At 35.3% G+C, this 12,984-nt stretch overlaps 1 protein-coding gene across 2 annotated transcripts; it reads left to right on the top strand.

The window, feature by feature from the left end:
* Positions 1–9,428: 9,428 nt before the first annotated feature.
* On the top strand, positions 9,429–12,888 carry LOC113281889 (amino acid transporter AVT6A-like). Of its 2 annotated transcripts, XM_026530791.1 has the most exons (6): positions 9,429–10,520; positions 10,684–10,836; positions 11,330–11,533; positions 11,629–12,094; positions 12,240–12,419; positions 12,618–12,888. In XM_026530791.1, exons 1-5 carry the CDS (start codon positions 10,109–10,111, stop codon positions 12,382–12,384), a joined length of 1,380 nt encoding a protein of 459 aa, XP_026386576.1. In that variant the 5' UTR covers positions 9,429–10,108; the 3' UTR covers positions 12,385–12,419; positions 12,618–12,888. The 2 variants fall into 2 exon arrangements, with proteins under 2 accessions (XP_026386576.1, XP_026386575.1); XM_026530790.1 differs by having other exon boundaries at positions 12,240–12,886.
* The last annotated feature ends 96 nt before the right edge of the window (positions 12,889–12,984 follow it).

Below are 12,984 nucleotides of genomic sequence, written 5' to 3'. Positions count from 1 at the left end.
TTCATGATCTTTAGTAAGCGGGATGCTGCTGATGTGGGATATTTCCCATTAGGTGAACATCTCAGTCATCTTGTCCAGATTTCATCTCTTAGGTTGTGCAGGATTAGTTCATCCACCTTAACCTCTGGCCTTACAGCATCCTCTTCGAAAGGATCCATGGGTCTTTTCAAGTGGAGATATTAGTACCATTTCCCACCTGCCAGCAACAACCATTCCTCATAATCTCTCGTACGGACATCATCGCTCTCCAAGTACTTGTGCAATTGCTGATTCGACTGCATCTCCAGAAATTCTTATCTTTAACAAACTTAGCTCTCAAGATAACCGCCCAAAGAGTGTCATGTTCATTCAAAAACCGCCAAACAAGAATTCCAATCCGAGCCTTGTTTATATCCTCAATCTTCGTTAGTCCTAGGACACCATTAGCCTTATAATCATTATTTTTCTCCCAAGCAATATAATGTCTTCTTCTTTTGTCTTTATTGTGACCCCACCAGAAATCTCTAATAGTTCTAGTGAGCTTAGCAAGGATGATTTTAGGTGCCAGACAGTAAGCAATATATAGGGGGGATTAACGCAAGCACACCTTGAATCAAAGTAGTTCTACCTGCAAGTACCTCCTTCTGCCCGCAATCTCGTTATCCATATTGTCTTCAAGAAATTTAAAAGAAGAAGACGTTTATCAGGTTAGAGTATATATGTGCCTAAGTACTTCTCACCGACATGCATTATTTGAATTCCCAGTCATTGTGGTATCTCTCTTTATCTGGTAGGGTTGACACATTTGGTGAAGTAAATTGAAGATTTCTGAAAATTTATCTTTTGACCCGGCCAACTTGTATAAATATGCAGAATGTCTTGAAGAGAAGTTATAGTGCTGTCATTGAGGACTCCGAAGAATATCAAATCATGTGCAAACATAAGATGGCTAACGTCAAGTGCATACTTATTAATTCTATAGCCATTGTATATGTTAGCATGTTCTAACTTTTCCATCAACCAAGAAAGACCCTGAGATATAAGAATGAATAAGTAGGGAGAGAGGGGACATCCTTGTCTAATCCCTCTTTCACCGTAGAATAAGCTCGTGGGATTTCCGTTTACCAAAATAGAGAAAGAGCCAGTAACATGTATAATTCATGATTAAAACAATCAGAGACCCGACAATGCTTATTCCTATGAGTATATGTTTTAAAAAAAAAAGTCCAATATACCCTGTCATAAGCTTTACTCATGTCGAGCTTCAGTGCAAATTTTTTATCACTGATTGGGATGATTTCATAGAGCGAACTAATTCTTTAGCAGTTATAATATTATCTAGGATCTGTTTACCTGGCAAAAATGTCGATTGATTCTTAGATATTAGTTCATCCATAAACGGCCTTGGTCTCCTAGCTATAAGCTTAGTTACAATTTTATAAATCACATTACATAAGGCAATAGGTCTATAATCATCTGCTATCTCGGGGGGTTTACATTTCGGCACTAAGATAAGTTTAATGTGATTAATACCTGCAGGCAGAGGACCCGAGATGAAGCAATGTTAGATTAGATTAATTACCTCATCTCCCACTAGGTGCCAGCATCTTTTGAAGAAAATAGCAGGGTACCCGTCCGGACTAGGGGTTTTCAGATCACCAATATGATTAAGCGTTATCTTTATCCCCTCACTAGATGGAATAAAATTGAGTTAATTACTTCGATATTCTCGCAGCTTGCTTTTTACAGGGAAGTAACGTGGTCAGGAAGGAATTAAAGCATCATGCTTGTACATTCGTTCAAAATGGCACAACAACTCTTTTGTGATGGTGTCAAGATTTGAAATCCACTCTCCGCTAGCCAACTTAATAACAGGTATATTGTTTTTCCTTCTCCTTTGCATGACTGACATGTGAAAAGCTTGGGTGTTTTTGTCAGCAGCTTGAATCCAGTGAGATTTATTAATTGCGCTGCTCCCAGAACTTATGCCTTGTAACCTCCAGATTTCCGAGTTCAATTTTGAGTTGCTTTTCCACTTCACTTTTGTTTTACAAGTGAGTCACCTTGTGAATATTCACTGGATTCCTTTGAGTAACTTCCACTGATATGTCTACAGGTTTGAACTCTTTCTTACCCCATTTCATAAGATTACATGCCATAACTTCCAGTCTGGTGATGGAATTGAAGTATCATGCTTATACATTCGTTCAAAATGGCACAACAACTCTTTTGTGATGGTGTTAGGATTTGAAGTCCACTCTCCGCTAGCCAACTTACTAGAAGGTATATTGTTTTTCCTTCTCTTTTGCATGACTGATAGGTGAAAAGCTCGGGTGTTTTGTCAGCAGCTTGAATTCAGCGAGATTTATTACGTTGCTCACCGAACTTATGCCTTGTGACCTCCAGATTTTCTAGGACAATCTTGAGATTCTTTTCCACTTCACTTGTGTCTTGCAAGTGATCCACCTTCTAAATCTCCACCAGCTTCCTTTGAGTAACTTCCACTGCTATGTCTATATGTTTGAACTCTTCCTTACCCCATTTCATAAGATTGCATGACATAAATTCCAGTCTGGTGACTACATTGCACTATCGTCAAACTCATTATCATCATAAAACTCACTATCGTCATGAAAAGAGATGAGGTTAGAAACTTTACCTGAGTTCTTTTGCCTCTGAAAGGAGCAAGATAACCTGTCTATGAGATCATTGTAACATGAAATCATCGAATCCATGTTTGCTAGTTAACTCGTCTCTTTAACTAGTAAATCATTATATTTTCCAAGAAATTGAGTTCTTACTGGAACCCACATCTGTGAAGACTTTCTTAGGTTTTTCTTAGCAATTGTACCAAAACTTGTGCTCTTTGTTCTATTTGATGAGTAAGATCTACTAGCATTACTTGAAGGTGTCTTGATTCGATAATCAATATCCTTAGTTTTAAATTCGAAGATTTTGTCTTTTGAATGTCAGTAACTTCTTTTAAGATGAGACCCAAGGTTTCTTGAATACACTCGATTTGATTACTTTTCAATCTAAGCTTACACTTTCACTGAACATTTCCTTATATCTTGCAGATATAGCAAAGTTTATGAACCCTGACAGAGTCAGCTTGCACAAACTTAGTACAAGAACTTTTCTTTATGGGAAATACAATTTTTTCTTGGTCAGAGAAACATAACTGGTCATCTTTTGTCAAAGTGGTAAGACTTTGATAATATCCTTCTAAAAGAGATTTACTTGAGCTGTCATGAATGTCATTGGAAATTACTTCTTTGAACTCTTTTATTTTTAAATTGGCCATAGATAAGGATAATTTCTCATATTCAAACGTATTACATGGAGTTGGAGGAGTCTCCAGTAAACGTTGAAGTTCCAAGGAGTTTTTCTCAAGTTGAGCCTCAAGTGAAATAATTTGAAATTTACTTCAGCCTTTTCCTCAAGAAGAATCCTGATTTGTGAATCTTTTTCATTAACCTTTCCAATAATATTATTGACTTTTTTTTTCATCCTTTTAACGTCGGAAGCCTGAATCCCAGACGACTAAGAACCTCAACACTTTTCTTGGTTGCTTCCCTTTCTACTTCTGAATCGGATCCATTAGTAAAAATGATAAGGATAACAATTGTCAATAATAGCCTGTTTTATGGTAACAGAAGGTTTATCTATTTTAGAGACTGGGGAAGATCATATCTCATTAATAGAGTCCACGAAAACATTTTTTTTAACAACTTGTGATACTTTAACAAAGATTGCACTCTTGTCCATAACACAGATCGCTTCAAACACAAACTTATTAGGTCAATAGTGTTTTCCTTCTCTGATACCAAATGAAAATGCAGGGGATACCAAATACACCCAACTTTTTCGTTCGGCAACCTGTATATACAAAACTTAATACAATAGCAAATAAACCAACTGAATGATCCTTGACAATATGTATATAGAGTTAATATCTCAATCTATACTCAATCAACATGTATATAGACACAAGGTCCATGAACCTGATTGTTAAGCAGAATACTTGGACGATCTCAAAAATTAATATCCAAACCACTAACTTCAGGACTTTAACATAGCTATGATTGTTAGAGCATTACTTGGTTGAGCCCAAAAGTTTTGTTATCTCAAGCTTGTTGTTAATATAAGATGATCAAAACTATATCTTGATTTCTAGTCTACTAAGTCAAGTCTCAGACTGGGTTAAAATTTTGTAGTTGAGTATCAGATATCACCCTTGAAGACTGAAGATCGGCGAAGACATTTGGAAAACTTCGGTATCAGGTATGTGAATACTGAACCATTCTATTTTACTCACTATCTTACCATTCTATCTTTTTGAGACGATGTCGTATGACTTCTAGTAGATTTACAAAGAAGAAGTTTTGAGTCAAGCTTGTCTTGTTAAAAATCTCGAAATATGATTCAAAGCAAAGATGTTAAACAATCTTTAACAATATTAGTTCTAAATAATTTATTTGTGTGAATTAATTTGTGGATCAATTGAAAATTGCCCACGAAAATGATTTCATCATGTGGGAATGTTTCAAACATCATAAGAGAGAAATTTGAACTTTCTGATATTTTTAATCAGGGTAGGTTGGCGAACCAGATCGCAAAACATAGATATCTGAGTTTCAAAACTACAAAAGGTTTGCGAACCAGTTCGCAAACCGCAAGTTCAGTTGGTGACTGTTCACGAACCGTTGTGAATTGAAGTTTGAAAGTTGGTATAAAGGCTAGCAGTTGACGAACCCGATTCATGAACCGTGGTCAACTGAGTTCGGTAGTCTTGTAGGGTTGACGAACTTGGTTCACGAACTGTTGCCCCCGACTCGTGAATAAGCCTAACGGTTCACGAACCGTTGTACCAACTGTCGCAGTTTAAGATTTTGGTATATGCTGAAAGACTTATTTTTTAAATATGCTTAACATTACTATAACTCTCTCAAACACTTCTAAGACTTCATTGATCACTCAAACACTTATGTGTATGCATCATGATTAAATTCTTAGGTGTTTAAATGAACATCAAATTGCTTTACTTTCTTTGGCATATTTTCCAAACTGAACAATCATTATACATAGTTCCAGAACCGGTTCCTATTGTATATTTTTTATTGTATTTTTAAGAACTAAAAGTGTTTGCTTGATTCTCAAGTTATCTTAGATTGAATTCTAAGCAAACCCTGGTCCTTGAAAATCCATAAATAGAGATGCTCTTTCAACTGGGAAATTCAATCCCAGACGCTTTGTGTCCTAGTTGATTCTAGAGTCGTCCTTTATAGACCTAGGTTTCCTCTGAGAAACATAATTAGTTGTACGACTAAAATACTTCGTTATGGGGATTTGTGAAGCCAGGTCCGACTATCTTTACCTTGATAATTCGTGGATCGTGAACTTGTTTTTCTATTATCACGGTTTTTGTAATCTCTTTCAGGCAAGATAGATAGTAATCACAAAGTTCTCTTCGTCTCAAAATTTGTGATTCCTCAAGATAGATATCTGAAAATGATCTTAGTTGATCTTTTGAAGATTGTTCTTGAGAGGTGGTTAAGAATCTAGGATGCTCTTAGGGAGTCGTAGGTTTCGGATTTTTGAGGTTTGCTAGCTTTGTCTATTGCAAACAGATTTCCTCACCTTGATCTTTAATCTAAACGTAAATCAAATACGCTTATCTGTTAGAGGCAGATCGATATCAAAAGTCTTCACTTAGATTGAAGTAACTCTTAGGCTGTAAAGGACGTCATCTAAGAGAATCAATTGCTTATAACCTTCGAGGTTCAAAAGACGTAAGGAGCACGACTGTAACTGAATCGCTTGGAGGGTGGATTCGGTCTCAACTATATTCCAGTATGAAGTCTGATAGTAGGCTAGTGTCTGTAGAGGTTTCATACAATTTGGTGTTCAAATATGGACGAGGTTCCGGGGTTTTCTTCTATTGAGGTTTCCTCGTTACCAAAACTTCTGGTGTCTTGTGTTTTTCCTTTTCCACATTGTATTATTTATCTTTATAATTGGATTTACATAGGTTTATACGTATTGTAGATACGTCCGCTTAATTGTAATCGATTATGAGACTAGTTTCTTATAGAATTCGAATCTTGAAAGATAAATAACAAGTTTAATTACTTGGAAGAATTCCGATTGAATTATTTGGATACGAGTAGATTGATCTTGGATATTGATTTTTGAGATCGTCCAAGTACTCTGCTTACCAATCAGGTTCATGGGCTCAATGTCTATATACATACTGATTGAGTAGAGGTTAGAGATATAAACTCTATATACATATTGTCAAGGATAATTCATTGATGTACTTGCAATTGTTAGGTTTTGTCCATACAGGTTGCCGAACGAAAAAGTCGGGTGTGTACTTGGTACCTCTATGTTTTCATTTAGGAAACCCAACAAAACATCTCAATAACGGTAAGAAAAATAGTTATATTTATTAACAGTTTGTTACACCCAAGGAAACTTAACTATGACACCATGTAAATTTGTATTAAAACCAATGAGTGATACGGCTGGGAGGCATCTACCTCATCCCGATCACAAGGAGAGGTTCACCATCATGGGGTGTACTTCTTTCGGGACCATCCTTTTTTGCGGCATGCTCCTCAGATATTTGAAGTGGTCAGAGAGGAAATATAAAACAAACAAAAAGAATCTTCAGACGTACAAGAATCATTGTTATTATCATAATGATGGAACTAGTAGTAACATCTGGAATACCCTTAACCGATAGAAAACACACAAGAGAAGCCAAAGGACTTTACGCAAACTGAAGAAGTTCTTATACAAAAAAATAAATTGAAAGTAGGCAATGTAGTAGAGTGGATACTATTCTAAAGTTGTTTACCGAAATATATGATAATAAAGCAAAACAAATAAGATATAGCATTAGTGATGATTTCTATCAAGATCTCGGACTGCATTAACTTCAATATAGGCAATTTTATTTTGAAAAAAAGATTTGCATAATGGATATAACTCTCTTATCAACTTATTGTAACTATTTAGCCATAAACAAAGGCCGTCAATGATATGACCTATATATTCTTTTAGAAATTTGCAAACCAATTATGGAACTACCGAGACATTGAAATCAACCGAGTAACTTCATTACTGAAGATTATCGTTTTATGATTGTTAATATTTTTTCACGCATATTTTATGATTAATGAATGAGGTAATACCATTTTTCCAAAAACCAAAATAAAATGATTTTTGTTGGTTTATAACTATATTACACTCTTTTTCCTATGCTTAAAAAATACTCCCTCCGTCCGAGTTTAGATGAAGGTTTAGATATTTTCACGCAAATTAATAAAAAGGAAAGAGACTATAAATTTTTCAAGTCTACCCTCATTAATACTTCTTAGAATATTCAAATTTCCAGTTTTTTATTCCTAGATTTCAGTGTGAATTTGAAATACAGTGAATTATTTAAGAATTTCATTTGGGAAGCTGAGCTTATATTATATTTAGTTTATAAATGATTCCAAACCAAGAAAAAAGCAAAAAGTTATTAGAAAATATAGAAAAACCTTCTAACAATATGGTACTTGTAAAAAACCTAAAATCTTTATCTAAGCCGGGACAAAGGGATTAGAAAAAACACTTTTTGTCCTTTTTTTTCTTTAATTTAAGTTCCACTGGCTTTTGGGTTGAGATCTTCCCAACCTTATGCTAGTTCTCGAGTCAAGTTGTATCTTTTTTTTTTAACTTTTTAATTTATTGACATTTACAAAACAATAAAAGAAGAAAACAAGTAACAACTGAAGTGACTGGTAGTAAAATTTGAGAAATTTTCCAAGGCCGCTAATGGGTACTAGGCCGTTATATGGGATGAATCAAGCCAAAACAAAACTTATTTTATCTTATATGAAAATTTATTTTGTCTTATTTTATGGTATTGGTACACCCCATCTAATCTTGTACCGCTATTAGCAATCTTGAAATTTTCTAACTATACCTTTTCGATCAATTTTCAATTGCTTAAGATGTTTTTCCAGTTTCAAAAAATAAAAAATTAAATACTACATAATATGCTCATTTAGTTTTCCTGATAGCAATCTTTTGCCAGCATTCCAGCTTGCACTCCTTAGTCAGCCACGACACAGGTGACTACAAAACGTAAGAGCAAAGATGGAATCTTAAATTCTTTATTTCTTTCTAATTAATAAACGAGGGAATCTTGGTGCATGTGTTATTCCCTTCTCACTAATGAGTTGGAATCTTAAACATGATCTCATAACTTGTGGGAATTGTACATGTAAGGTGTGATTAGATTACAAAGAACCAGACACTGAAAATAGAATCAAATCACTAATGTTTGCCAACTCACATGCCCGGCATCATAAAATAAGTAGGCTATTATTGAAGCGTCACATTCCATTAGAGGGACGTCACCTAATAGGACAAAAACGGGTCACTCATAAGTAATATCAAAAACCCCTTATCTCAAATAATTTTGTAATGACTAAACAATCCTTATTTAGTTAATTTTAATTTAATTTAATTAGATAAAAATTAAATTAACGAAATTTGTTGTATAATTGGTGAATTATATGACAAAGTTTTTGTGTGAAGAAAAATTGACCGTAAAATAAACTTCTACAGTTGGAAATAATCCAAACCTGGACGTAAAATCACTTCTATGGTTGGAAATAATCCAAACCTAGACGTAAAATCATATTCTACGGTTGGAATTAAAAGGAACCTGGACGTAAAATGAGCTTCTACTGTTGGAACTAATTCAAACCTGGACGTAAAACTACATGCAAATAAATTTCTACGGTTGGAATTAATCCAAACATGGACGTAAAATCTCCAAACCTGGACGTAAAATCACTTCTACCGTTGGAACTTAAAGAAAACTGGACGTAAAATCGGATTCTACGGTTGGAATTAAAAGAAACCTGGACGTAAGATGAGCTTCTACGGTTGGAACTAATCCAAACATGAACGTAAAATTACATGCAAATAAAATTATACGGTTAGAATTAAAAGAAACCTGGACGTAAAATTACTTCTAGTTAAAGGATAATCTAGACATTTTGTATATGTGTTAGGATATCCCATAACCACTTTTTTGGACATTAAGAATCCAAGTGAAACCCCTCTATTGGAGTGTGACGCCCCAATAATAACCTTCTAAAATAACGTTGGTGTTTTTTTGATTTTATTTTCATACCGGGACGAACTCGCGACTTCTAAGCAGGTCCTGCCCTTCGTTTCATTTCACTCTTCTACTTTCTGTCGGTCGGACTCCGTCGTTTGAAGTTCAACCAATCACAGAATGTCACATATACACAAATCGTGACCATCGGATTTTCCGTATTTTAAGGAACATCAACGTTTATTAATTGGAAACCAATTAATTTACTGCTATATTTGAGCAGGAGATTCAAAGATAATGACTGTATAAATAGGAATAACAGGGGATTAAGGCCAATCATCTACATTTTCTCCAATATCTTCGAACCTACCACTACTGTTCATCATCAATTTTAGGGTTCTACAGATAAACCTTTAATTTAAGGTAAAAATATCCAAATTCCTTAACTCATACAGTCATTTAAACATATGAATTATTGATAAAAGACGAATTTTTGAGGACTTTTCATTACGCGAAGAGGTGATATATTGTTTCAACCAAGTCTTCTTCATTAGATAAGGTTGAACTTTGGAGGAAGGAAAAATAAAATACAATATGCGATCGGAATTAGAGAAAAATCTCAATTTATAAGTTGAGGAGAAGAAACAATCATTTGTTGAGAGAGAAAAGGAAAGGAAAAATTTAACAAAATTTCCTTCCTTAGTTTTTTTACGGGTTTCTTAAAAATTCTCCTCGATTTTTACTATTTGTTTCTGAAGATTGTTGGTTAAATTTTGTGTCTTTCTGTACAAGGATCTAATTCTTTTCTGGGTTTTGATTGAATTTTGTTAATTATTTCATTTTAGTTCAATTTGTTTGGTTTTATTGGATTTTGGGGGTTTGGGATTAAATTTGATAATTTGTTCAGAAGGTTTTGATATTTGTATTTGTGGCTAGAAAAGATTAGATCTTGTTGTGTGGGTTTGATTTTGGTTTTGATTTTAAGTTGAACTTGAAAAAGGAAGGATGACAATAATACCAAAAGAGAGGAAGCAAAGAAAGAACAAACAAGTTGCTGATGAGAAAGCACCTTTGTTACCTAGTAAGCATCAAGAGGAAGAATTTGATGAATTCAATGGAGGTTCATACACTGGGGCAGTGTTTAATTTATCGACAACTATTGTTGGTGCTGGTATTATGGCTTTGCCTGCTACTATGAAGGTTCTTGGACTTGTCCCTGGGATACTAATGATAGTATTCATGGCGTTTTTGACCGAGTGCTCGATTGAGATGTTATTGAGGTTTAGTAAAGCAGGGAAAACAGTTTCTTATGGAGAGCTTATGGGAGATACTTTTGGAAAGTATGGGAGGATTGCATTGCAGGCTTGTGTTGTCGTTAACAATGTTGGAGTGCTTATCGTGTACATGATTATCATCGGTATGGTAATTTCTGGTGTTTTTGATTACTTATTTGAGCTGCATGTTGCCTTCATTTCGTTACTTTACACTGTTATGATCATGGATTCATGAGTGTGAATGATTGTTGTTAATTATATTTTCTTTTAACGTGTGTTTTTGTTTTTTGTGATCTGAATGTTAAGGTGATGTAATTTCTGGAACATCTGCAAGTGGAACACATCATTCTGGTATCTTAGAAGGATGGTTTGGTGTGCATTGGTGGAACGGGCGGTTCTTTGTGTTGCTTTTCACCACACTTGGTGTATTTGCCCCATTAGCATGCCTCAAGCGTGTGGGTAAGTTTATTCTCTGCGACTTGTGTATCAAATATTGATTGTGAAACATCTACCTAGTGTAAATAGATTTGCTATGTGGTTCCTGAATGCCTAAATTTCCTGAATTGCTACAACACTATTGCTTCATTCTCTTATTAATTCATTTACATGGAATTGGGATGTTATCTTATTTCCTCTGCTATTTGCGCTCCGCAGATTCTTGAGTTGTTTTGTAGGTTGATTTTTTTGCACAAGTTATTAGTCTTGGTCTAGCCTGATATAGGGTATCTTGGTTACATATAGACTACGTAGAAGCATTTAAAACCTTATGTGTATGTTGGCTTCGGTTTCAGTTCTAATGCCAGTTTTCCTTTGAAGGAAATCGACGAAAGATTTTGAATTTCTCCGTAGGTTCAATATTTAAATTTTCTCCTCATTGTTTCCTTTTTGTTTATGAAGATATAGTGCTGACCTCTTCGATGAGGAGAATTTCTTACATTCATTTGTTTTGCAGATTCGTTGAGATACACTTCTGCCTTATCAGTTGCTCTGGCGGTTGTCTTTGTTATCATTACTGCGGGAATAACGATTGTCAAATTGATAAATGGAAGTATAGCGATGCCCAGATTGATTCCTGAAGTACCTAATCTGACCTCGGTTTGGAACCTCTTCACAGTTGTACCTGTTCTCGTCACAGCTTACATTTGTCATTATAATGGTAAGCAAATCATTGTCTTAGACTCCTAGATAATTTCGTCGTTGGTCAATCTTGAAGAGATTTTCATTCTTAAGAACTTGTGATATTTTATGCAGTGCACCCAATATACAATGAACTGGAAGTCCCTTCTCAGATACAATCAATTGTGAGGAGCTCACTAGCACTTTGCTCAACCGTGTACGTGACAACAAGTTTCTTTGGGTTTCTCCTGTTCGGCGACTCAACTCTAGATGATGTCCTTGCGAACTTCGACACCAACCTTGGTATCCCATACAGCTCACTGCTCAACGATGCTGTTCGTGTTAGCTACGCCCTGCACCTGATGCTTGTCTTCCCGATCATCTTCTTTGCTCTAAGGCTCAACATGGATGGTCTGTTGTTCCCGACAGCCGGTCCTTTGTCTTTAGACAATAAGAGATTTGCCATGATCAGCACTGGGCTCATCGCTATTGTTTTTGTGGGTGCAAACTTTATACCTAGCATCTGGGATGCTTTTCAGTTCACTGGAGCTACAGCTGCAGTTTGCATTGGGTTCATCTTTCCTGCTGCCATTACTCTCAAGTAAGTTCTTCAACTTCGTTCTTCTTTTCTTTTTCTGTATCAACACCTAGTAGTTATGATAATGAAAATTTCCTTGAAGACTCGGTGTCCTTCAAATATATCGTTAAGAGGGTTGTTTTTCTGACTTTCGTTTTTCTTCTACTAGGGATCCTCATCGGGTAGCAACACGCAAGGATAAAATCATATCTATTTTTATGATTGTGCTTGCTGTTTTCTCAAACTTGGTGGCCATATATAGTGATGCTTATGCTCTTATCAAGAAGAACTCATCGTCTCCAGTTTCAAAGTGAAGACCAGTTTATGTATGAATACAGTGAGAAAGTTGGTGCTTTCTAGGGTGTGAGATTAATTAGTAGCAGTATTCAATCTGTGAGTTGAGTTGCTCTGCCATTAAGCATAAACGAATTCCTGGCGGAAAAAGAACAAAAACCATAAACTAGGTATATCTGTTTAGCTTCTTTTGCTATATATGAATATATTCAAAGTGAAGACCAGTTTATGTATGAATACAGTGAGAAAGTTGGTGCTTTCTAGGGTGTGAGATTAATTAGTAGCAGTATTCAATCTGTGAGTTGAGTTGCTCTGCCATTAAGCATAAACGAATTCCTGGCGGAAAAAGAACAAAAATCATAAACTAGGTATATCTGTTTAGCTTCTTTTGCTATATCCCATTCTTGTGTGGGACGATAGATTGTGTAGTACTGTGAAAGTAGATACAGATTGCAATGTTGTATGGATTCGAGTGATATTATAGTTTGAATTAAAGAAAAAGAAGTCTATTATATTTGAGCGCATACCATTTCCCATTTCTTTTGGCACGCCAGGGTCAGGAGATACCGGTGTTAGTAGAGAACCTGATCAGAGATGTGTTGACTTGGTAATTACAGAAC

Source organism: Papaver somniferum, chromosome 5 (assembly GCF_003573695.1).
Source record: "Papaver somniferum cultivar HN1 chromosome 5, ASM357369v1, whole genome shotgun sequence".
Classification (NCBI taxonomy): Eukaryota; Viridiplantae; Streptophyta; class Magnoliopsida; order Ranunculales; family Papaveraceae; genus Papaver; species Papaver somniferum.
Note: the sequence above shows the minus strand (reverse complement) of the source record. Positions and strands in the feature narration are given on the sequence as shown.

Coding starts and splice junctions, on each gene's coding strand:
- LOC113281889 (XM_026530791.1), top strand. CDS start 10,109: ATGACAATAATACCAAAAGAGAGGAAGCAAAGAAAGAACAAACAAGTT. Junction 10,521..10,683: donor CGTGTACATGATTATCATCG/GTATGGTAATTT, acceptor CTGAATGTTAAG/GTGATGTAATTTCTGGAACA. Junction 11,534..11,628: donor TTACATTTGTCATTATAATG/GTAAGCAAATCA, acceptor TATTTTATGCAG/TGCACCCAATATACAATGAA.